Source organism: Perissodus microlepis, chromosome 14 (genome assembly GCF_051167445.1).
Source record: "Perissodus microlepis isolate ML-2025 ecotype Zambia chromosome 14, ASM5116744v1, whole genome shotgun sequence".
Lineage (NCBI taxonomy): Eukaryota > Metazoa > Chordata > Actinopteri > Cichliformes > Cichlidae > Perissodus > Perissodus microlepis.
In genome coordinates, this window is record NC_140474.1 from 30,716,370 (window position 1) to 30,742,966 (window position 26,597).

Sequence of the window (26,597 nt, forward strand, 5' to 3'; positions counted from 1 at the left end):
CCAGGAGTAGGAAAAAAAAACTTTGTGTTAAGAGCAGTCTAAACTCTTAAGTCTCAGCTTTTGATTTACAGCCGTTACTTGTACATACACTGACCTCATTACTGAACATTTTGGACATGCTTAATATGAGCATCCACCACCGTAACAGCATGTTTATGACAGGAAATAAGGAAACACATAGGTCCCCTTCAAATTAATGAACTTTTACAGGCTCAAGATATTTTTGAATAATCGTAGTGTGTCATGATGAAAACAGTGCATATATATATATTTATCCAACCTCTGGAGCATTGGAGCCTGTTTCAGCTGTCAGCGTGGCAACACAACGCAAAGATAAAAGTTTTAACTTCCCTCTACTTAAAAAAAAAAAAAAAAAGGATTTTAAGTCAGTCAACATTTTGCAATGTTGAATAACTGACTTTTGATGCACGTTTGTTTCAAGTGTTAGCAGAAACATTAAAAAGGAGTCAAGCAATATTTTTTTCTAGAATTTAAATGTGATTTGTGTGAATGCCAAACACGAAAAGCCATTTAACTGGACTCCATATGCCCTCGTTAGTGTTTAGCTTCCTGTATAATAAAAGAACACAGAAATCAGAGCGGTTCTATTTTTGCAGCTTTATTACACAATCCCACTTTCCAAAAATGTTCGAACACGGCATAAAACAAAATAAAAACAAAAGCTACACATTTAAACTCTCTCTCTCTCTCTCATATATATATATATATATATAAAAAAAAAAAAGAGTACAAAGACAACATATTTAATGTTAAAACGGACACATTTCATAGTTCAGAAAAGAAAATGCAGCATTTTGAATTTGTCTTTAGGATTTGCAGGTCCATGCTTTAAGTTTTCATTTTAAATTTTATGCCACATCCCAACATTTTTGGAAATGGGGCTGTTCAACATTGAGGTGAGATGTCTTGTTTGACAAAATTTACAAAAAAAAAAAAAAAAAAAAAAAAAGCACAGAAATGTGCCAGATTCTTATACCACAGACTCACAGTGGTAATAAGACAGGTTTATATAACCATACACGACATCACGTGCCGATACTGTGTGTACGCATTTACAGGTCAAGGAACATCCAACAGATCACCAGTGTTTAAAATCCGTCTCTCTCTTTATGGAGACTTATGAAACAAAGTCAGTTTTAAACATGACTTGAGACATATCTGGTCTTTTATACACAAGTGAGCGTTGCAGGCTCCTTGGAGATATTTTGCACAGAAAAAGAGATTAATGACAGAGAAAGATGCAGTTACTAAAGGTGGTGAGAGGCGCCGTACTCTCCTCAGGAGGAGTCCATAAACCTCTGCCAGTCCGAGGCAAAGAGTCTCCGTACGAGCCCTCAGACACTGGAATCACTCAGTATACTCAGAAGTATCTCACCACTCTGTCCATTGCTCTTTGCCCACAGGTGCACACATTCCACATACGTTCTGCTTACAGTAACATGAACCTGGGATTTATAAGAGGTAGGGTTCGTCCCCAAAGTCAAACAAACAAAATAAAGACACAAATAAGAGGAATAGAAAAACAGAATATTAAAAAAAAAAAAAAAAAAAAAAAAAAGATTGCCAAGTTAACGAGAAAACAAAAACCATAAAGAAAAACGAAGTTGGTGAGATGCTCTTGGTCCAGGTACACTTGCAAGCCCTGCCCAACAGTTTCTCTGCCTTAGCACCAGAGTGGTCTCTACTTCTTGTACGGTTTGTGTCAATTAAGCAGAGGCAGGGTGGACCCGTTTACTTAATACTTCAGGAGCTGATGTTTCTCGGGCCAAAGTGTAAAAAACCCCACTTTCACCCAAAAAAAAAAAAAGAGAGAGAGGAAAAAATAGCAGGGAAATATCATCCCTCTTATTTGCTACACATGTAATACTGCTTTCCCACCTTCATGCAGACGTCAGTGCCAATGCTGAGCAATGACGTCAGCGTCGCGCATCTGCTCTGGCCAATAGGCTTCACAGTACTCCAGGATCTGTATTGCTGCACCTGCAGAGACTAATGATTTAGTCCTTTCGACATGCATGACAAGCATTATTTAAAAAAAAAAAAAAAAAGGAAGAAGAAAAATTAGGCATTGGGTTCTAATTTTTGATGCAAAAATAGATCCAGAAAAGAAGGAAAAAGGACTGCATTAAAAACAAAAATCCCTAAAAATGTAGTTATTTGTTCTAAAAGTGAAATTATGTAGTGCAGCTGCACCACACTGACAGAAAAGATATTACTCATCTTTCTAGAAAATGTATGGCTGCAAGTTTCTCTTTAAAAAGAAACAAAAAAAGAGTTGGAGTTTGAAGTTTCTACAAGTCCTCGCTCTTAGTGCATCGCTCCTCTGTCATTTGCTTCGTTTTACAAAAATATTTTGGCAGCTTCTTGATCTTTGATGATGCCCACTTTTTGTCATAGCACCTGAGCTGCTCTGTAAGGTCTGCAGAGGCCTGCAACACTTACAGACTGTGCTGTATAAAAAGGAGAGGCTAGCTCTGCTGCTTAAGCGACTTTAAAATTCCTGTAGCGTTTCCAAGCTTTTAGAAATGCAATACATTAGTCTTTCAGATGAACAGATCTGGCTTAAAAATATTCTGGGCAGATCGTTTGCTAGATAATAAATAACACCCATAAACGGATAGCTTTTATCGTTAGGTATAAGATTGTCAGAGTTGAGGAAAGTTCCGGCAAGCCTCCGCATGTCGCTCTGCTGGCTGTTGTCTGGTGCTAACACTGCTGCGCCTGCGTACTTTGAGTACTCAGGTCCAGGACGAGCAGTGACATAAAAACTCATTCAAAATACAAAAAGTGCCAATCCCCACCCACTGACCTTCATCATCCAATGAGAATCCCCACTATTCTACTATTCAGCTATTCCTAACAAGAAAATGACGTGGATCCTGGGCTGTGAAGTTTTTTTTTTGTCATTTTTCCGTTTTTGTTTATTTTTGTTATTAAATGGGATCATGTGGTGAGTCAGGAATAAACAAACAAAATTGGGCAGGAGAAACTTCTAACAGCAAAGCCTGGCTGCTTCTGACAGCTTGACACTTAGAATAATAAAAAAAAAAAAACATTTCAAAATCTTACATATTTAAAAGTAGTATCTCTCAGTCATTAGCTTTAGATTTATAATGTGCTCTACCTTTAAAAGAGAAATAAATAAAAAAATAGAGACAGGTCTTTTCAAAGAATGTGTGTGTGAGAGATGGAAAAAGTGACTTGCTGTACAGCACTACTGCCCCCTGTTGGGGTGCATTAGGAACTGGACCACAGTAGCAGTCCTACACCCACACACAAGCAGTGTACACCCTCCTAACCATCACACTCACAACACAGAGTTCTGCTTGTAGTGTGCATGTATGTGTTCTTCAGGATGGTCAGGCACACAGCTGTTTGTCACATCCATAGTGTCTATTTATGCACATGCCCTCTGCTGGTTGTTTAGGAGCTTGATTCCATTTGAGGCTGAGGCTCCCCGGACTGGCTCTGGGTTTTCTGACTGTCTCTGCTCAGTTCCTCGCCCAGCTCGCTCATGTCCATGTCAGGCAGATCCTCCTCGATGGGTGCCGCTGCTGCATCCTCGCAGTACACACACTCCTGAACACAAACACATGCCATCGTTACCTTACAACATTTATAGATATACATTTAGCTCATTTGAATCCATTTTATGGTTATATTTTTAATTGTTTTGCTTCATTACATTTGTTTTGTCTCATTATTGCCTTGTCAGTTATCTGTAATGACTTTGAGCAGCACTAACCTGCATGAAAACTGCCATCTTCCCTATAAAGTTCATTTGCAGAAAGTAGTGTACAACTATTGTGTTTTTTGCAGAACACAAGTCACGTTATTTTCCATGTGTCAGGTATACTTTTTCAAATTATTTGCAATGGGAGTGCTGTGTTTTTTTTTTTTAAACTATGCTTAAAGCGTGTTGACAAACTGTGTCTGTCCCCCACCTTAACGTTGATGGCAGCAGGCAGGCCTCCCCTCCTCATCCAGGGGTGTTCCTCCACTAGCTCTCGTCGCTGGTCTGATGTGAAGTGAGGCTGGCTCTTCTGCATCTGCCTCAGCCTCTCCTTGTCTTCCCTCAAAACCCTTTGAATATCTCTGATGGTCAGAAAACAAATACATTTGTGTGAACGATATTCAATGGAGTTAAAAGGTTAATACTTCATACAAGTGGTGAAGCTTATAATATTTAATTCCACTTAGTGACTCACCTGGATGGCATTTGATATGTCATCATGACCTTGTCGTCAACGTTGGCCATCAGCAGCCAGAGGGGCTCCTGTAGGACATACTTGATGAAATGCTCTCCCTCCCCTCGAGATGAGACTTTGTCCTGCGGCTTGCCGCCTTCAGACCCGCCCTCTCCCCTCATCTTGTTTTTAGACTTGGGGTCGTGCTCAATAGAGTCGACACTGCCAAAGTATTTGCTGGTGTTGCTGCTCCCTGTGGGGGAGACAAAGACAGAGTCACAAAAACCCCCCAAAAAACTTCAATTTTGTGGAAACTCTTGTCAGACCTCAATGTTCAACTACTGACCTGTTCTGCTGCCAGAACCGCCGCTAGCTGAGGTACCACAGCCAATGCAGCCTGAGCCTAATCCCGAGCCCAGTCCAGAGCCTGACCCTGAGCCCATGGATCCAGACGTGGCTGATCCGGTACCAGAGTGAGAGTCTTCCTGTTCCTGCAGCAAGATGTCCAGCAGGTCGCAGGATGATGAGTTCCCGTCACTGTGAGCCCCGTCTCCTGGAGACTCCACCTAAGACACAAGGTGGTGCACACATCAGAGATAATTCCACACTCACTCTCCACTGGCACGCTGTGACACAGTTTGTGTTTAAGTGCTGGCACCTGTACAAGTTAGTAACTTTGTTTCAATTCACTGTGTTAGTATTTGTAAATGTCCTGTGGCTCCTACCTGCTGTTGGCTATCAGGCTTGGAGGCGCCTCCGTTCTTATCCCCTGTTGTTCCCACTCCTACAGACGCTGTTGCCGCACTGCCGCCCTGTCCTCCAGCAGAGGCTACTGTAGTGTCCTGACGCTCCACTGAGCGCTGCCCCTCCTCCATGCTCAGCAGATTGAGCTGCAGGGGCGAGCTGCAGCGGGACTCAAACAGCGGCGGTGATGTGGCGGGCTCTCTCGCCCCAGAAGCAGGGGTGGAAGATCGTGACGCCGCACCCTCGCGAGGCTCTGCTGCAGGGGTTTTGGGAGGCTCGCTGGAGAGACTGTAGGGGAAAGGTTGAGGTGGAAAGGGGGCTTGAGCTACAAACTGGGCCTGCATTGGGAAAGACGGCTGGGCGGTGAACGGCTGCTGAGTAGCGAATGCGGACTGAGCAGCCTGGAAAGGCTGCTGGGTAGTATAAGGGGTCTGGGCAGCTTGGAATGGCTGCTGGGGGGTGAAGGCAGTCTGCACAGGAAATGGCTGTTGGCTGGTGAAGGGGGGTTGCGTCTGTATGGTGTAGGCTGGCTGAGGGGGCTGAAAGGGCTGCTGGGTAGCGAATGCAGGCTGCGGCTGGGCCTGCTCAGGGAAAAATGGTGGTCTCGGAGCTGCTCCTATTTGTCCTATTTGGGGGAAGATGTAATTGGGTAGCACCAGAGCTACCACAGGTGTAACAATGGGTGCAGGAAACGGAGTGGCAGTAGGCGGGGCTTGGGTGCTCTGCCCTTCTCCAAATCCTGTAGAGAGAGAGGGGTCCGGTCGGGGAGCCTGAGCTGGAGCAGCAGGTGTTGGTGGGTAGAGCGGATATGCAGGGACCATGGTGGGGTAGGACACATTAAAAGCTGACTGCGATGCTTCTGATGGGGACCAAGAGGTCTGGTTGAGGCCCTGGAGAGGGGGGCGTGGTTTACGGTTTGACACAGCGCTGTCTGATGAATCGGGATGCTTCATCCGTGGCTTCTTGGACTTCCTGTTGCGGTTACCCTTCTTGGCAGTAGTTTCTGGCCTAACGGTGCCTTGTTTAGCAGTGCCTCGTGGTCCAGGTGATTCTGAAATGAGGATATAGACGCAGAGGTCAGAATGTCATTTTTGTTGAGTTGGAGAATAAAAAAATGCATGTAGATGCGCACTAACTGGAGACCAGGAATATACTCCCCACATGAACTGGGAATTTGGTAAAATCATAAGATTAAAAAAGACAAGATTAAAAAAAAGATAAAGTCAATCTAAAGGTGAGCCTTATTCCCTCTTTGTAGAACTTTTATTGTGTTTGGTAGCCTCAGTTGTTAAGCTTCTAGCTAAACTATATCTTCTCCCAACAAAGCAGAAACGTTAAATTTGAAGCTTACAGTACCTTCAACATTAGGTGGACCTCTGTGCTTGTACAGGTATGTGGAACAGTCCCTCTGGAAGCTCCTGGAATTACGGAGCTCTCTGCATCGGTTGAGGAAGGCCTGCTCCTCTTTCTGGGTATGTGCTGCCAGCACCTGCTTGGTCAGGCCCAGCCTCTTGTAGGCCTCCTTTCCTTGGCTGGGTGGAGACACCATACTGACAGGCAGCGCAGGGGGTGCTGGGCTCTCTGCAACATCCTCGATTATCTCTGTACAAAGCAGTGCCATAAACATCAGTCAAATAAACTCATTAAAACACAGCTAATGACAGTCCTGCTATGCTTCTGCAGACACAGAAACTCACCAGACTCTGGCTGAGGCTTCTTGTCCCCCACATGTACGATGGTGCTGCTATAGCTGCACTGAGAAGTGATGGACACCACACTCTCCGCCTTACTGGGCAGAGTGAGGGGTGCCAGGGGGCCTCCCACCACAGCAGCTGCCCCAGATGGAGGCTTCTTTAGTGCTTTCATGTTTGACAGGCCTGACTGAGAATCCAACATCAAGGGATCTAAATGAGAAAGATTCTGTTAGTGCTGAGCCAGTACCTTAGACTTTGTGTGCACAGATGCATGATTACTACATACCTGCATTTGTATCCTGAGGCACTTGCATGCCATCCTCTGAGCCCTTCTTGTCATCATCTGAGTTGGAGGAGGTGGTGTTTGAGGAGAACTGGTATTTTCTTTTCACTGTGATGGGTATATTACAACTCTCCAGATACCTAAGAAACAAGAAGGAGTTTTAAATGAGAGAGCTTTGATATTGTGCAAACAGAGCATGATCTCTCTGCCTTTGCACAGGGATTACTGTGCAAATGACTTCATCCACCAAATCTATGCCTGACCTGATGACACTATCCAGGCAGCTAATCTGCTGGTAGGAGCACACAGTCTGGTCTTTGTAGGTGAAGTCCTCCATGCTGACTGCAGTACCGTCTCTGGCCTGCAGAGGGGGCGCTGAATCTTTTGGACGCACAGTTGAATATCTTTGAGCTGCCAATGCTAAAGAGAAGAGGAGATAATATGAGAAACACACACGAGAAGACAGGCAGGAGAACCAAAAGACACTCTGCATGTGTTTCTGATCTACTTAAATTAATAATCACTTTGTTTATTTTGAACTTAATAGTTGCCAACTGGACTCACTCTCATGGGTCTTCTTCTGCTCATGTTTGGGGAGAGAAGGTGACGGCGTGGGAGATGGGGAATGCAGACCGATCTGAGGGTCCTGATTCCTGAGCATGTGGACACCTTTACAGACCTCCTGGAAAGTCCTGGCGGGCTTGGTCTTGCCTGTGTCCTCTGCTGTGTTCCCTGCTGTAATGTTCCCATTGCTTTCACTGGATGAGCTGATGCTCACCAGCTGCTCATGGGATCCATTGCTGCCATGGCTACCATAACCACTGGAGCCCATGTTGTGGACCGGCTGCAGAGAGAGGAGCTGTTAGAGGAGCTGTCAAATGCCTCTTGTGTGTGTGTAAAAGTGAACCGTGTGCGTGCATACTTGAAGCAGCAGCCGGTGAATCTGTTCACTGATTTCCTGGATGTCTGAATCTATGATCTTCCCTCCATGGAAAGCCGGTGCTGCGAAAACATCTTCGTTCACAGGACCCCTGAAACATGCAGGCATAGAGCTGTCACCTAATGTCCTCATAAATACAGATGTCCAAAAAACAACAAAAAACCCCACCACAGTGGGAATACTTACATGCGCACTTTGTGCCTGCCAATGACGAAGGAGACCTTGCGGCTCCAGGGATTGACAAAGCTGGACCAGCTGGTGTCGATTGTGATGTACTCGCCGTTTCTTGCACAGAAACGTATTGAAGAATGATCGAACGGCTGACCAGCGTACTGCAGAACTGTTGGTAACAGAAGGTAAAGTGTGAGCAGAAGAGCTCAGAGTATAAGAACGCAGTGAGACAGTCCAGGTATGCATGCAAATGTTCGTACTTTTGCGATGTATAGCCAGCATCAAGGGTCGGTCGCTCGGGTGTAGGTTGAGCAGCACGGGGGTCCCTATCAGGTCCTGAGGGAGGTACCCCAATAAAGGCACAGCCCTATTGGGAAAACAGTAATTACTTTAGTAGAAAACAGGCCAGCAGGATGACTTCACACAAGTCACCACTGTAAGGATTATAGAAGGATTCAGTCCACTCACCTCTCATCCACATCCTGGAACACACAGTTAGGGGTGTGTGTTGTGGTGAAGATACGCTTGTCAGGAGGTATTCTGGGAGCTAGGTGTGAGAAGGGAAGGGAAAAAAATGTCAGTAAACAAAATGATTGTACAGTAATCCCCTGAAACATAAAAAGGATGATAGCATCTCTTGGTTCACATTAAAAGGATTAAACTCACACGAGCTGGTTTTGAACTTTCAAAACACGAGCAAGGGGATTGATCGGAAATAAACTGATCAATTGGATAAAAAAACAAACAAAAAAAAAAAAACAACAACTATGAAACAATGAATCTATTATTGAATCTTAATCACTTTCTGAAGGCTGCTTTTGTTATTAAAGGAGACCTGGACCCTTGTCCAACTAATTAGTTTAATTAAAACCTCATTTAAAAATGTGACACATAAAAAAAAAAGTTAATCAGATTAAAATGGCCTTGCAGAAAAAATGTAACACTATTTCCTTGTTTTCCAGGTGATCAGTTTTTATAGTGGCGACAGTATTGGATGGATGATAACTTGTTTATAGAGATTATCATAAGGCTCACCATCTGTTCGAGTACACACATGGATAAAAAAAATCCCATAAGCATCTTTCTCTGGTACATTTCAGGCTGTCATCTCTGATTAACTGTACCTTAGTTATACATTTTGTTGCATAGTCTAACTAGTATAACTAGTATAATAGTTTTAGACACTATGGTGTCTAAAACTGTGCCATCTATGGTTCAACTTCTGAACGTGTGAAACAAATGACTTTATTTTCCATCTGATAGATGTCAGAAGTAACTGGTAAACAAAATAAAACTGCATTCATTATTGGGTGATACGCTTGAGTGCTTTATTAAAACAGTGCACAGTTCTCACCTTCATATCCAGAGTGCACCCTCTCAGCCAGCAGGAGGCAGCAGAACTGCTCCTCAGCCAGCTCAGCGTCCTGGACCTTCATCAGGTACGGAGTCATCCGGAAAGGATAGTATTGGAGGTCTCCTTTGTGGTCCTTGCCACCACTAGAATGCAAACACACAATGTCAAGACCCTTTCATAATAATGAATGATGATTTTATTTTGGCTTTCAAAATTAAAAGAAAGAAAAATGAGCTAAAAGCATTAAGAGATCCTTTTACCAGTTTATCTACTAATCATGTAGTGAAATTACTGTAATTATTTAGTTAACTGTGGTTAACTGTGGTTTTAGTCCTAAGCTCATCATTTCTTTCATAAAAACATTTGTGTTAGGAAATGTTAGAAAAATTAACTCAAACTTACAATGCTCAACCTAACCCTCTTCTGTCACACCAACAATCCTCTTTCTACATCCATGAACCTTTCTTTTGATCCTCCTGTTATCCATGTTCAGGCATATTCCTCCTCTATACATGTCCAAACCAGCTCAACCTATATTATATAAATATACAACTTTAAAGTTTAAATGAGCAATAGCAGGTACCCCATCTGGCCACTAGATGGAGATGAAGTTCAAAAGCTCAAAGCTGCTGACTTCCTCCCTCCTCTCACTTTTCCCCTCTCCTACCCACCATCCCTCCTCTGACTCAGAGCTTGCTTAGACAGGAAACTGTGGATCAAAGCAGCTGCCGACTGCTGCCACTCACCTGATGCGGCAAAAGAAGGATTTCTCCTGCATGCACTCCGTGGGAGATGACTCTGAATAAAAAGAAGAGGGGAAAAAGGTGGGATGAATAATTGAATTAGCATGAGTACTTCCCACTCAGCCATCTGTCAGTCATCAATATTCAAAATACTCTTCAGCAGACCTGAGATGTTTGCCTCTCATGTATCATAGATAAGAATGCAAGAGATGCAATTATACTACAAAAGTTTATAAAAAAAAAGAAGTCATTTTTGAGACAATTTACAAAAAAAATTATAGACGCTTATGAGTGGAAATGCTGGAATTCACTGGACTGATACCAGCTTCCAGTTGTTAAAGTGGGAGTGCAATCAACTATAGAACATAAGTCCCTTTGGAGAAAATGTTTGAAAGATAATGCACAAATTTGTAATCTCTGAAATGAGTTTTAGTGGAATTTGTATGACCACTGGACAGAAAATTAATATTACAACCCAATAATTCACCAACTCTGTGATAAGAAGAATCTAAATGCAATACAACCTGAAGGTGTACACATCATCAGTTAACACAGACATTCTGACTGCCAAACATGCCACATTTGTTAGTGTCATACATTTATTAATGTGTGATTGAGAATGCTAATGAAATATGTGCTATGCATGTATGAACATGAGTATGTGGAGGAAATACTTCCATGTGCAGGTGGTGCATGTGCTTCATGTTGGTTTGCCACGTGACACTATTTTGGAAATTTTACCATCCGTGTCTACAGTGCCCCTTACCATACTGTATGACCAATTATGTCAAGGAGACAAAAATTGATCTCATTTATATTTATACATATTCGTCATCCTTACCTGCTCCTGTGCACATGCTCCATGAGGGCAGGCGGTATGGTGTGGTGAAGCTGTAGAACACGCTGACATCCTGAGGAGTCAAGAACTCCACAAACTTGGCGTTGTCGAACACTTCCCGCTTGCAGTTCAAGATGGATGCTGCCTGGTCAGAGATGTAAACAATCTTCCCCGTGATGAGAGACACTGCTACAGCGAATATATCCTAAAGGCAAAGGCAAAAACAAAAAGATATTAATCATTTAGGATTACCAAATTAGGTACTTCTAGCCCTCTCAGAAGATTTAAAAACACATCTTCAAACTGACTACTACTACTACTCAGATGACAGATCGGCTGCTCCTTGTCATCCCCCATTTTATTCTTTATCTTACGTCTGTTATTTTTTTCCACATCAACTTCAAGAATAAATAAACAATAAAGCGTGTTCTTTTTTATAATGGTCATCACCCCTGTGGAGAATACTCTGCCTTTTCTGGCTTCCCTCTTGAATGCTATAATTAGGTTTCTTGAGACAGACTTTCTCCTGCTTTTGTTGCCTTAACAGTGCAGGGAAATGGGGGTGGTGGTGTTATCCAAATAAAAACTGTAAGATTGTAGGTAGTGAGCCTAGACTCTTAGGCTCACTACCTACAAGCCCATGGATGCGTCTGATTTAATAACATACATACATGCACTGACACACACTGTACATGAATAAAAGTGTTGGGCCACAACTCTTAATCTGTAAATTCAGGTGTTTTCAGTCTCATGGCTACGAGTGTATATAATCAAGCATCTAGTTATGCAGTTATGCAACTAGATCTTCCTAAATTTGAGTCTGGCTGAGTGTTACTGGACTAGAATGCCACTGTTGTAACAAGTCAGCTTGTTAAATGTCTTCCCTCTAAGATCTTCCATAATCAGCTGTAAGTGGTATTATTGCAATGGGCGAGTCACAGCATATCAACCACAAAGCAGCAGACCACATAAAGTTAGAGAGCTGTATTGACTGTAAGTGCTGAGGTGCATAGTGCAAAAGTAAAAGTCGTCAATAATGTGCTGATTCCATAACTGCAGACTTCCAAAACTGATCTGGTATTAACATCAGCACATAAACTGTGTACCAAGAGCTTCATGGCACAACCTTTTATGGCTGAGCAGCTGTATGCAAACTTTACATCAACAAGCACAAACTCAACCGCTGGACGGAGCGGTGTCGAAAGTGAGCGATAAATTGCACCTCTCTTTAGTGAAAGAACTTTGACTGCACAGAGCCCTGACCTGAACCCCATCTAACATCTATGGGAAGACTAGAAAGACTAGAAATTGGAAGTTGTATCCAATATTGCTATCTAACCTCACAAAGGCACTTCTGGATGAATGGGGAAAAAATTCCCGACTTAGAAAGTCTTTCCCGAAGAGTGAATGCTCCATATTAATGTTGAGAGCTTTAGAGTGAGATGTCATAACAGTTCCTGTAATATGTAGGTTGCCCAATGGTTTTGTCCATATAGTCCAACTTAGAAATAAAGTAAATAATGAATAATACCAGGAAAGCCCACATACAAGCAATAAAACAAAAACAGAAAACTTTCAGTGTTGTTATAATGTTAGCACTCAAGTTAGCTTAGCAATGGAATGTGACTGCATTAGCAGATATGCTAACATTATGCAACAAAAGTCAGAGGCCCATCTGGCTACTGATGGGCCTTTCATCTTTATTAGTGAATGATAGCTTCTCTGCTAACAAGTTAAAACAATTCTAAGTGATCTTATGTAGCAAAGTGTCTTGAGAGGCTAAGGATTGGCTAATTCATCCAAGCTAATCTGGTAACTTACTTACAGCCAACTTTAAAAGAATTACCATCATTATGCGGTTTCTTAAAGCACTGCTATGGTACAACCAGCTGACTGGCCATATCTCACTTGCCAACTTCATTGCTACCAAATCGAAGTAGAAATGAAAGTTGGCTAACTTGCCAAGTTACTTCACCAGCTAATATGACTCATGATACAAACTTCTGAATAATGTTGAAAAACACTGACGATACTTAACAGTAAATCATAAAATGTCTCAAAGAAAGAAAATAACTAACAGTTGTTTTCTATAGTAACAGCTAATAGCTAGCCAATTAGCTATATGGCATGTATCTGATATTGGTAGTTTGCTCATCTCCATAACTTTGTTATCACTGTTATCATTAATAACATTGGTTTTCACCATTCAGGCATAAGACTGGTTTAGCTGTTTATCCTTTAAGATGAGGTAAAGAGCGGTGGTACTTACGGTGTTTTTAAGGGTGTATTCCGAGGTGATGCTGTTGATTTCCTCAATGGTGTAAGATGTTACATCAAATCCTGGTGGCTGACTGTCATTAATCATCAGCATCTGGTAGTACTCCTCATTGGCTGCAACCAAGACAATATGGATAAGTGAACACATGAGATAAAAGTTTATTTTCAGTATGTAAGTAAGTATAACATCAGTCATACAACATGAACACACAGATGAAAACAATGCACACAAGGCAAGTCTTACCTTTCACCTGTTTGATACAGCGCAGTGCATACTTCAGAGTGTTGACAGTGCTCGACTTGCCCTTGCTCCTTTTTTCTGACGGCAAGTGCATCTTCAGCTCCTTGAGCGTCTTGAAGAGCTCCTTCTGTGTCTTAGCTTTGGCTGACTGTTCGCTGCTGCAGGACCCAAATGAGACAGAGACACGTGTGTCAAAATGACAAGATCTCACCATTGATGTCACACTCGGCTTTCCAGCAAAGGAAGCAGAACAGGAGGGGAACGTACTGTCAAGGGGTTTTAGACCTTTCTGTTCTCATTTCCAATTGTTGTTGCATTAAATACCAGTAGATTTGGGCTGGGCTTTTTTTCAGAAGTGTACTAACCTGCAGCCACTGGTTGATGGGTTGTCCTGCTCGGAGCTCACCAGACTGAAAGCATTGGAGCTGCTTGGCGGGGAGGGGCTATGAGAGTTTGAGCTGTAATCACAAGGACAATATCATGTTATGAACAAAGGTGTGCAGGAAAACCACAAAAAGCATAACAAAAATGAAGAGCAAACATTTTAAGTGATTCAGGAATTTGATGCTATAGGCTGTTCTTAGAATTGCACCGTCATATGAGCTGCTCTTTTTTAAAAAATATTGGAAGGACAACTAAAGAAAGTGAACAAGTGTTAAGTGTAATTAACCAATTATATCCACGTGTGCTTTTCAAGTCACATGAAAATTTATATTTAAAAAGAAAATTTCAAGTCCTTAATTCATTTAGTTACCTCTGAGGCAAATACTAAACCTTGAAAAGAAGACTACTATGATAATGTATAGTGGAAAAAAAGAAAGAAAAAAAAAAGGAGCATTCAAGAAACGCAAAGTGCAGTGGAAAATTCTGTGGGCAGTTAAACAACCAGGTCAAGCCACCCACAAAAAGCTTTTTTTGAACAAGTTATAAACTGACTTTTGACATAGACTTTTTACAAACATGCATTTTATTTCTCTTGGATGTTTGCCTCAAATTTAAATCGTGACACAAAGGTTCACAAAGTTTGTTCTTAAACGTGATAAAGTCCTATTTTGAAACAGAGTGTGAAGAGTATGACAAACGGATGTGGTTCTGTGGACACTGTACAGTCGATGCACAGACAGTATAAAAGATGGATGCAGCTACCGTGATGTCATCCACTGGTTTCTGATGTACCATTTAGTCTCTTAAGTCTCGAGATTAGCACTTTCACCTTTGCAATCTTCTTTTCCCTTTTTAAATTTTAGATGACATGAAATTAGTCACTGAAGCAATAAACTTATTAAGAAGGACATTAAGTTAGAAAGACATTTTCTCATATACTTCTAAGGAATAGGGCTTTTAAGCAAGCCCTATTATAAATCCCAAGTTCAATCTATCAGAGTCAGTGGAATGAAGGAAACACAGTATTAGGTGTGGAGTCCAATCAAGATGAGGCGTCACTGTTTCAAGTATAGCTGACATGCGTTTCCAGTATTTTCTCCCCCCTCATGGATGTAAATGGAGATGGAGAAAGCATCAGCATTGGATATGTAACAACAATCTTCACCAAGTGTGCCATTTTCTTCAAACAAGACTATTATTTAAAGGATTACATCTCAGAATCCCATATGGTTAATCAAAAAAAGATGAGGCCAGAAAACTATAAGTGGGAACCGAATTGAAATCAAATTTAATGACATGTAATTATCAGGTCCAATAATATGAGTGTGAGCTGAGTATTTCACACCCTAATGAGTATGGGAAATAGTGAAATTTCAATAAACTAGAAAGAGTCTCAAAAATATTCACTTTTCCTGCAGTTTCTCTTCTAAAAAAAAAACAAACAAACAAAAAAAACAAACAAACCCCAAAACAAAACATTTTGATATGAACCTATACCGACACTTATTGTCATTTTTGATTAGTCATGATTAGGAATAAACACCAATTCCCAACTTGCTTTCCTCCAGCTTAAGCAGTCTACTGGACTATAGCAATGACTCAGCCCAGCAAAACTCAAACAGCCCTTCAATGACTTTAATGAACCTTACTTCCGTGACCTAGTTGGTCCGCTCCCCCACCGTGGTGGGAAAAAGAAAAAGAAAAACAAACAAACAAAAAAAAAAAAACTTCATTTACCACGATTCAGTGGTTTTGATGGGTTCTCACCTCTTGTTGCTCCCCGAGGACTCCATGAGAGCGGAATCCTTGCCATTGCCGTTTGAGCTGCCCACCGACTCGTTGCCGTGGGACTCATTGCCATGTGACTCGTTGCCATGGGATTCTGTCCCGCTCCCGCTCGAGCCACTGCCACCCATCTCCACATCCTCGTGCAAAGGTGGGCGCGGTCTCTTCCTGTCATCATGGGGGGACCCCGGGTGCTCATGGCTGCTGTCGCTCCCCTCAGAGGCCAATCCTAACTCTGGTTCGAGTTCGACCCCATCTTGCCCGCCACAACCCTCACTGTAGCTGGCCATGCGGTGAAGCTGGCTAATGGAGCTGCAGGGAGTGCCCTGCGCTTCCTCCATGTGCAAGCCTGCCCTTTCCCGGTTCCGTTCACGCCCGTCCAGGGTTGAGTACAGGTAGTGCTTTGGATCACTATCCTCAGACATGGGACAGGTTAGTGATGGAAGATTAAGTTACCTTCCACATGGCAATGCCACAAAGTTGATGGCACTGTAGCATAAATGGGGTTGTTGTCTCAGGAGTGGAAATGCAGTCTGAAATAAACAAACAAGACAAAAAACAAAACAAAAACAGGTGAAATTACTCATACCAACACTTTACAGCACAGTACACTTCTAATGATAGAAGATCAATAGCAGAAGGAACACAACTCTAATATTAGAAGCAATCAATGTGGATTAAATCAACCCATCTATCAAAGTACAGTAACCATGACTTTGATCTGATCAACCTGTGTGGCCTCACATCTCCACATTTTCAAAAGTCAACCATAAATAAAAAGGGCACCGCAGCACAGATAAAATGATCTTGCTGTTACACAAACACTAACACAGTCACACCAAAGGAGCTGCCATACATCTTTCAAAAGGTTTGCACAGTAAATAGGCCAGTCGTTTGCCCTTTCCAGGTAGACATCAGTCCCAGACCAGCTTAATCTGGTTCAGTTTATCAAATAAAAAGGTGAGTCTCCAGAGATGAAACACAGGTCTGCTGACACAGTACAAACAAAAACCTCCGCCGCCTGCACACAATCAGGACCAACTTGGATGTGAGAAGCAGAAACAAAACAAAAGCATGAAAATTGGGTTTTATTTTTAAGTAGTCTCCTGTATGGATGGCTGCATCACAAATTACACAATGAAGCGGTAGGAGGAAAACCTGACAAGCAGTCTTTAAGAGAAACAGTCGTATCATAAATGTTACAGATACAGCTCCCACACATACACATTAACTGTCCATATTAAAAATCAAAGATAGCCTTATGTAACACAGTACAGTGACCGTGGATGCACAGTCCTTTTAGCAATTACCTTTTTAAAAAACACATTATATTTCGTAATTATTTAAGTGAATATATATGGCCTGTGTTCTCATTCAAGTCAGTGTTAGAACTGACCTGGTCATTGTGTGGCCCCTAGACCACATTAGGCCCTTTAATTGTCCCTGAGCAGCCCTCATGAGTTTAATGGGAAATTAGGACTTCCCAATGCTTCCCATTTTAGCCACCAATAGCACTTTATACTATATAATACTGAACAGAACTAAGTTCAGCTTATTGATGTGACCCTCCAAAACAGTGGCCCCTTGAGAAAACTAATTGTCCACTTCTGTGTTAGAAGTTCAGCCATGCTGTAAATAGAGACCTTTTTTCACTTGCTTCTGGAAAGCCGCAATTAAATAAGAGCCTTTAGAAGATCTTGGGGAGTAAAAGCTGGTCTCCAAAAGACAAATACAAGATCCAGTTTTATCAGTTTTTATCCTCCTACAATTACCTCAGCAGTGGTTGGAGCTATTCGTGTCTTTCAAAGCTGAACAGGAAATACCGGCAATAGGTACTGAGGCCAAATCCAAACTATTTTACTATTTTGCTGCTCTCCAGTGTCAGGTTGCAGCGATTTATGTAAGCGCGCACATTCAGCAGCCTGTCTATTCTTCTCTCTTTACATAAGCACTTTTACATAACTTCTCAAAGTTTTAAGAGTAGGTTCTTCATTTTTTTTTTTTTTTAAACTAGAATATATATATATATATATATATATATATATATATATATATATATATATATATATATATATATATATATATATATATATATATATATATATATATATATATAAAAAAACGCAACCCAGCAGACTTTCCAAACCACCCACTCCACTTAGAAAATGACCCACTCTTGTTTAAAGGAGGAAGCAGCCAGGCGCTGTGAAGAGATGTTTTATTGGCTGCTGGAAATGACCAATCGGCAGAGAGCAAGGAGTTACAACTGGTTAGAATAATATCACCCAAACAAAAGAAAGACCACAGCTTGTAATCATGGCAACAAAATATTTATTCCTATTATTATTATTTACATTCTCTTTAAGGAAATAAGACCAGCATTTCCTAGAATTGTGTCCTCTAGTTACTTTCTATACATGTCAGCACATATCTCATAAAATCACACGGGTAAATTTTGTTTACAATATATGAGCTAAAGTTAGTTTTATTGCTCAGATTATTTCATATAGGGAGCCTGAAGAGCTAATAATAAATGCACAAAAAGAGAAAAAACATTAGGTTAACAGACAAAAAAACTAAGTAATTGAAGTATGTTTATGTAAATCATTCCCCACATGTGCTTATGTGGGAGCGGTCCACTATGGATAAACTGAAGCTTTACTAAACTGTAAATCACACACAAACACGACCATATGTTAAGCACTGATCCCTGAAACTCGTGCAAACTGTCATAACACCGGCTTCCCTGTGGACATAACACAGAACAAACCATACATGAAACTGCTGAAGAAAATCTGACTACTATCCTGTACTTTAAAGTGTGTTCAACTTCAATGAAAGACCATGCAGTGCAGACGTTGGCTTACCAGTGACCCCCCTTCCTCCATCAACATAACAAGAAACACCAGCATCCAACAACATCCAAGCGCAAAATTACAACTCCAACCACCAGAGAGTCTTCCCAAACTCTCTGCAACACTGCCAAACACGTCACTGAGCAGAATAATGACATAATGAAACTGAACTCCCTCTGCTTCCAGCTCAGCCCTCAACTAGAGGGCTTATACAGCCAGCACACTAGCACAGATCTCAGGCATTATACAACCCTGCTCCAGTCACATGGATTTGGCCATAGCGCAGCACAACGCTATGGTAGCCTTGTTTCATAAAATCACATGGTTTGTCTTGTAAGCAGCTCCTCCTGAAGTGCACTTTTAACTGGCATGCGAAACTAAAATCACATGAAGACCAATAAAGGCATACTGTTACGTTTTTGACAAAAATAAACTCATCTGACAATCCACACAAAGTTAAAACATGGCTTAACAAATATTAGTGGAAGACAACATCAATATAGATGTAGAAAGATGCTGCACATACGGTGGCAAAACCTATAATTTTTACTAACCCCCTCCTGTTATGGCCCATCTCAATATGCAATAAAAATGGCATCAGACCGAGTGAGTTACATCACAGTGTAGGCCACCAACTTAAGATATTACTTATTAATGATGACTGCTGACATACAAGTTGTAAAAATTGTTAAAAGAAGACACTGGGGTGTGTGTGTGATTATTGTCACACACTTTTTTTTTTCTGTAGCTGCATGTTGCCATGGTATAATCACTGTTTTGGCCTTGTGGGAAACTGCTTTGTAATATGAAAGCCACACGTTTGGGGTGAAAAATAAAAGACAGCTCAAGTGACATTTTTAGGCTTCAAATAAATGCTTTTGAATAACATGCGCGGTATATACTTTTTTTTTTTAATCTGGCAAAAGTAGTAGTTTTAGATAGAAATAATCTTAATCTGATTATTCTTCTTCCCCAGGTTTGTCAATCCAAACATTTAACAAACACTTTTAAAAATCTTATATAAAGAAATTAAACCACTTCCTCGGGCCATAATTGTGCCAACAATTCAAAGCCATTTTGTAAAAGTGTTTCGAGTGCGAGCAGCTAAAAAGTAAAACCTGACGAAGAGCCTTTTTATACGTCTAATATTACACTTCCGTGCATATGAAATTTCTCACATAGATACTCTCGTATTAGATAACGTTTATATTAAAGGAAAAAACATTAAAAATGACCCCCTTCCCCCATCTAACTCCCATTGACCTGCTATTCAAAATCCACACACACGTTGACCTGCAATCCAGTGCACGGTACACTGACACAGTTATGTAAAAGTAACCGAATCGTTAAAAAGCAGCCACAAATCCACGGCGAGACACCCGCAGAGGACATATTTCATAAAAGCTAACATTTATCTAGCTGTCTGACTGAACAGAAAAAATATAACCGGCATTTTTTGGTTTTAAAAGTACAATAAGTAGAGCAACTCGGGGTTCACGCATGCGCAGACCGCATTTTTGTTATGCAACTTATTTTTTCGCTCGTCAATCTTTCTTGCTAAAACGAAAGGGCGCAAATGAAAGCTGACCAACCTGAGCAGTAGTTGGAAAAATCCTCTCTCCGGTGGTCTCCAGCGAGATGTAAAATCAAAAGCGACACGTAAAAACTATCCAGTTATACCGTTCAGTATTCCTCAATGGGAGCAGAGCGTCAGACGGCTTGACACAGTAGCGAATGGATCCTCCCCGGTTCTCTCCGCCACAGGCCTATCAGCGAATCGCCGAGCCCGGCTCGCGACCTCAATTTAGACTCCTCCCTGTGCTTTTTCCGATTGGCTGGAAGCAAGGGGTTTCCATGGAGAACGTGACGGAAATGCGATATCGGAAGCTCATTGGCCTAAAGCGCTGTCCGTCGTTTTACATAAACAAGGCTTTGACTGCACGTGGAATCTCATGTTGTGTGAGAGTGGGGCAGTTACGACTGCGTGAGTAGCAGAATCCACAACAACCTATCAAATGTTAAAATTACATAAAAGAAAAAAAATGCAAGGAGGAACAGGAACTGATGATGACAGAGAGAAAAAAGTGTCACAGAAAATGACAGTCAGTCTAAAAGTTAGAAACTCATTTCGGGAAGGCAAGTGCGAGTTATTGCGTGATTGCTGTTGGAAGCCTTGAAATGTTTCACCTGTGTGACCTTTTCAACAGAAGCGCAAGCATCGATAATGCAGTGAAAGTGTTTATCGAAGCAAAGGGACAGGTCTGTGGTGGGGCAGCTTGACACATTCTTACTTGCGTCACATCTATTTCTACCCTTCAGTTGTGGCGATTTGTTTTTCTTTCAGAGACCACAGATAAACCATGCCCACATACATTTGTTAGTTAATGTACAGATGTGTATCATATGCCATGCAAACAAACCAAAGCAAACTACATTTTAAAAACGGCCTTTACGTCTTGATTGCGTCATTATGCTTTGAAATAAAAGGTTTGCAGTCTTTTATTACTCCTAACATTTTTTTTAATGGGCTGCTATGTGCCAAGCTTATTCGTCACTGTTTCTCTGGGACTGGACAGCACATGCTGGATATTTTTTCCCACAAGCTGGCATGATAGCCACAACACAATATTTTCTCTTCTCTAGCCAAGATCCTCCACAGAGCAGTTTACCTGCATAAGCAGGACTCTAAGCTTTGTAACTGCTTGTCAAGTGGCAGCCACCCACTCTGGCTCAGGTAGCAACACAGCATGCAAAAGCCTGCACTCCTTAGAACATGTGAGAATGAACACTCTCCTTCTCAGCCTACACTTTGTAAAGCCACTTTTATGATATCACCCAGAGCCCAGCAACAGGCTCTCCTGCTGGCATGTTTGCTTTGTGTTTTTCTCAGGACATCTTTGGTTATAAGTGTAGGTGGATCTGACTCTCTGTATAATTAGACTGATTCATGAATCAGCCCTCGTTTAACTCCTCCCTAAACTACGTGCATTTGCTGGCAGTGGGAGCAGGCTTGGAGATCCTGGAGGTGGGTGGAAGTCCCTAAACAAGAGTGAATCATGCTGTGTATAGCTTCATCTGCTTTGACTGTTGTTCATGATTAACTAACCAGAAATCCTCTTCATTAATTGCCCCACATGTGAAACTACACAGTTCATATTAGCCATTTGTCTGCTTTAATTTTTTTTAAGATGTATATATTTGGATTCTTAAAGATATGGCTAATGAATAAGAAAATAGTGAGGCGTGAAAAGTGTAGAACGTAACTGTTTTGCCCTGAAATATCTGTTTGGATGCAAACATAATTTGTATACAGTGTTATCAGGGTGTAAAGGATGACACAACAACCTCTGGATGCTGGAAAATGAAACCACTGCAAAATTTCTAAAAACCACAGTACCCCTAACCGCCACACGGGCTGGCTCCAAAAGCAAATCACTAATTTCACGTGAAAATGTCCAGTTTTACAGAATTTAAAAGCATTCAGCATTAGTTTACAGCTAGACCATTGTACCTGACACAAGCTATGAAGTCACAGAGGTCTGAATTTTGGACCCTTTTCGAAACAAGACAGGAAAGGCAGGAAAAAAATGGCATGAATCAGTGGGTGACACTTTCTATGGCTTTTACTTTGAAAAGTTTATGGTATTCCTACAAAATGATGGCTTGGACTAGAGTCCCTCTTACTGGGTTTAGGGGGCTAAGCTGATGCATACATCATAAGCAATTGTTTTGGAAGGTGTGGCTCAAAGGCACAGTGGGGTCAGAACCAGTAACTTTTCCCCCTTCTACTATTTTAATGCCAAATGAAGGAATAATTCTGTATATCTTTATATATACAGTTACTTCTAAAAACTAGGGAGGATGAAGTCCTTTCAAAATTTCTAGTTCTTATTGTATTGCGACTCTGGCCCATAAGTCTCTTCAGAAATGTTGCCATTTGTACTGATAGGTGCTACATCTGTTCAGTTCTGGACTGAAGTAGTTCAGTGTCCTGAACATGACCTCTTCACAGTGTCTGTGTGCTTTTTGGAGCATTTCTAATGGAAGTATATGATAGACTGCAACCTATCTAAAAGGTTTGTGCTTTAAATTTCAGTAAAAAAATCTACTATTTTATTAGTCTGATACTTGGCACCAATTAGTCTGTGTATTGAACTTATATAGTTTATTAATGCAGCTTGCTAACATGGCTAGCCAGCCTTAGCTGATAACATAGCAAGCCACCATCCCATATAAATATGGTCACATTTGTCTCCAAAAAAACCTACCATGGTGGCAGGACAAAATGCTAATGTTGAGAAAAATTTATGTTTTCACCCAGCATACACAATATCTGACACTGTGCCTACACTCCCTACGACCAAAGCTTCTACAGGTTACTGTATTATGTAACTGCACTGAAGAACAACACACGTACAGCAGATGAGTCACACAGAGCACTGATTGTAGCCCGAGTGAAAGAGAATTGATAATTGATGATCTCTGGAGGTAGTGACTTTGTTAGCATTGCCCACAGAGAAAAATAAAAATCAGTCCCTGAGTCATCCAAACAGCAATAAAGAGCATTTTTGTACCGCTCAGACACAAAAGGAGCTTCATGATGAGCAGGGTGGCATTTATAAAAATCCCCTTATTGTCCTCTAACTGTAGAGATAGGAGGTGAAAAACAGCGCTACTGACATGTGCAAGTTTGATGGCTGAATTCTATTTGCTTTTGTTTTTCAACTCTACACTTAACAGCTAATTTCACTGGTGGAAATATTACTTTTTTAACTACGTGCAAATTTATGCATGCAGCCAGATCATTAAAGCCACCTATACCTAAATTCAGCTCGCCCCCACCCTGCCAGAAAAGCTCTGACTTTTCAAGGTATGTGCTAAAGACCTCTGAGTTCATCTGTTGGGTGAGTCACCAAGAAGTTAATGGCAGATAAGTTGAAAGGTGCAGTGAGACGGTTCTGCAGATTAGTAGTTCAATCTAATCGAGAGCTGGGGAATTTGGAAACTAAAGCAGCATTAACAGTCATGTTCCTATAGCGGTTTTTGAATGTTTTATTCAGTGCAGTAAGGGCCATCTTCCTACTAAAACTTCCTGTAGTGGACACGTACCAGCATGGGAACATGGGATTATTCATAATACACAAACTGGTCTAAAAAAAGTTGCCTGCAGTTTTTGCTAGAGAGGGCATCACATTTTTGTAAAATTTCAGAGGGTTTGAAACCTTCTGCCCTTTTGATATTTTTCATTTAAATTAAAATAGAGAATATTAAATAGTAAGGGGGGGCTTACCATTTATGTACATACAACTCTCAGAAAAGAGGGAAACTTCTCTTATAACTAGACTCACTCATTTCTGGATGTATACAAACTGGTTTGACCTTTATATTTTTTTTAGCAAAAATAGCTGTCGAAAATAGGCCTGTGTATATTTCTGGTCTAGAATCAAAAAGTTCTCTTGCCTCTTAGAAGAGGGAAAAAAAAAAAATATATCCATAGGCCTATGTAGGCGCAGAAGTCACCCAGCCCACATCAAGCAGCAGAATAGAAAAAGACCACAGACAGAAATGCAGCACAGTGGAAAATAAATTTAATAAAACTCCTATGAAAACAGAAACCAGCAAAACATTAAAAGCCTGTACATTTGACAATATCCAGTGTCTGAGACTTCTGAAGGCAGGTAGTGCAAAATGCAGCTGCATCACACATAAACCAGCAGGCAAAACCATTACAGGCTTGGGCCCGGGACCAATGTTTCATATGATTAGATATGGTTCATATACTGGGATATTGCACCGAAAAAGAAAAAAAAAAAAGAAAAAGAAAAATTCCAAACAGACGCAGATGCTGGTAGAGCACCATATGTTGAAACAAGTAAATAGCTTTACATTGCAGTGTAATGTCCCTACTGATAAATCCCACCCACACAGGTCCAGACTTCAGACTCCGCCCACATCTGCTTGTATGAGGACAAAAAGCCCTTTCAGAAATTCACTCCTTCCAATTAACCTGAACAGGCCACCGTCATGTCTGCTCACTTTAATGGAAAAGTTGAGATATCAGTCTCACCAGAAGCATTTTTGTATCATTTTTAACACTTCAGGTCACATGACATGACTGGGCCCGTCTTTTAAGCATCCTTGTGAGTTGCTCCGTCAGTAGAGAATGCCCTTAAATGATGATTTTCATCTTTGCCGGTCCAGAAGACACATCTTCCTCACTGGAGCCTGTGTGGGAAGGGTGGGGGCAGCTCACTCAGCAGTACCATGCAGCTTGTCTCACTGACAAGGAAGTCAGTAATGTTACTCATCCCATGTCTGAAAGGGGCTAAATACACTTAAATAGAGCGGCACATATCTGCACATTCGATGGAAACAGACCGTTAAAAATACAGTAGAAAAAAGAAAAAAAAGAAACTGCTAAACATTTTTTCTGTTTTGGTCCTACCATGTTAAAAGCATCAGTTATTTCTCAGTGTACTTGGTGGCTGTAATGCATTGAATTCTTTAAAAAGGAGGACAATCTGGGGTAGTGGTAACTGGCAGGCGATAACACTTTGGCCAACAATGCTTTTGAGTTGACAAAGAGACGACGCACATTGTCAATTCAGAATAAAATAAACTACAATGAACTGTTTAGTTTATTAAAAGACCATTTAAAATTTCTTATATATTCCTCTCTATAAACATTCCAGTGTTCAACGGTCCAAGTGAAGTGAGATTCAGACAGTGGACCAGTAGGCTCAGAGCATCTCTCGCATCAGTCCTTCTCTTTCATCATTTCCCTCACAAGTTGACTTTGTGGACTTGTACTCTGGCACATCCACATCCAGGGATACATTCTTAAATGGCAGAGGAAAAAGAAATGTCCGAAACGATACAATCTTCCTGAATTTTCTTTTAGGCACACTGAGACGGGAAGCGAGTGTTAAGATGCACTTCCTGTGGCTGTGGTGCACACCATTTTAAGACACAGAGTCAGATGTTTTTTTTTTCTTGTCTATTTCATTCTGTCCTTTCTACACCCATCTCTTAGCTCTACTTAAAACAAGTTCAGGGGTGTGGGCACAATATGCACTCCATCAGGGTCTGTTCAGGCAGAGTTTCAAGTCCATCTGACATAACTCAGCCACTCCAAAATTTTATTTTGTTAGCCAGTAGTTCAGCCTGTTCTGTGTGGAGTTTTGTCTGAGAAGGTTTAGCGTGGGCACAGTGGGTGCTTCAGTTCCCTTCCTTTGGCTGCGTGCTCCATCGGCTTTCGTGCCTGTGCAAAATCTGCAATGACATTACCCACCGTGATTCCTCTGAAATGTCACAAAACCATGAATGAAGATGGCTCACGGGGGACCGTGCCAGTGTGATGCAAGGTGAGGAGGGATACAGCAAGTAAGGATGCAGAGTAGCTTAACTGAAGAATGAGGGGGCAGATTTTATTCTGTATAGTACAGGAGGGGGGCGACTCTGCTCAAGTTTTGGATATTCTGCTAGATTCCCTTCTTTAAATTAGGGTCTCTGTCACCCTGTCTCCTTGGCACATCCTGCCCCTTCCCTCACACTCTCACGTTCCCTCACTGCGTCCTCTTGGCACCACTCCCCTAGCCTTTGAAAGGTTACAGCTGCCCTAAGACCGGTTGTCTTTGGCCACATTGTGGGCCATCCAGTTCACTTTAGTTGTCCAGCTCTCTCTCAGGGCTTCATCAAACTTCTGGCGGAACTGCTTGAGGGCCTCCTCATCAGTTTTACCCAGAGCCAGGGAGTCCTGAAAAGGGAGCGGAAAGTAAGACAGGATAAGTCATGGGGGCAGGAGGATGAAGATGTAGTCTCCCTGCATACATGCTGACACTCAGTTATTTAAAATGTTATAGATATGTGTATCTGTAGAGCACCAATTTGGAGAATATTAATATTTTTATAAAAAGATTCTACGCTGAAATCTGGAAGACAAATCACCCCCATATGAATTAACTTCATGATGACGTAATGGTCGAAAAATAGCAAGGTTTAGGAACAATGACTGAATTACTGACACTGAAGAAATATGTTAGTATCAAGATTCTTACGAAGGTCCTGAAGCTATAAGCAG

At 41.4% G+C, this 26,597-nt stretch overlaps 2 protein-coding genes across 2 annotated transcripts in view; both read right to left on the minus strand.

Annotated features, from left to right (window-relative positions):
• Nucleotides 1-603: 603 nt before the first annotated feature.
• On the minus strand, nt 604-20,272 carry LOC146374211 (period circadian protein homolog 2-like). Its single transcript, XM_084950370.1, has 22 exons — nt 20,110-20,272; nt 15,645-16,195; nt 13,859-13,951; nt 13,497-13,651; nt 13,245-13,366; nt 10,979-11,180; nt 10,141-10,192; nt 9,395-9,537; nt 8,509-8,587; nt 8,301-8,407; nt 8,056-8,209; nt 7,852-7,960; nt 7,494-7,773; nt 7,193-7,349; nt 6,933-7,069; nt 6,650-6,856; nt 6,309-6,554; nt 4,934-6,003; nt 4,555-4,774; nt 4,230-4,461; nt 3,966-4,116; nt 604-3,600 (listed from the first exon to the last, which is right to left on the minus strand). The coding sequence occupies exons 2-22, from the start codon at nt 16,085-16,087 to the stop codon at nt 3,445-3,447; spliced, it is 4,515 nt and encodes a 1,504-aa protein (XP_084806496.1). The 5' UTR covers nt 16,088-16,195; nt 20,110-20,272; the 3' UTR covers nt 604-3,444.
• A 3,811-nt stretch (nt 20,273-24,083) lies between these two features.
• The window catches only part of pik3cb (phosphatidylinositol-4,5-bisphosphate 3-kinase, catalytic subunit beta), a 50,308-nt gene continuing 47,794 nt past the window's right edge, over nt 24,084-26,597 (minus strand). Inside the window, exon 24 of the mRNA XM_084950273.1 lies at nt 24,084-26,273. Within this exon, the coding sequence (XP_084806399.1) occupies nt 26,136-26,273 (138 nt within the window). The 3' untranslated portion in view covers nt 24,084-26,135. The remainder of the gene's footprint in view (nt 26,274-26,597) is intronic.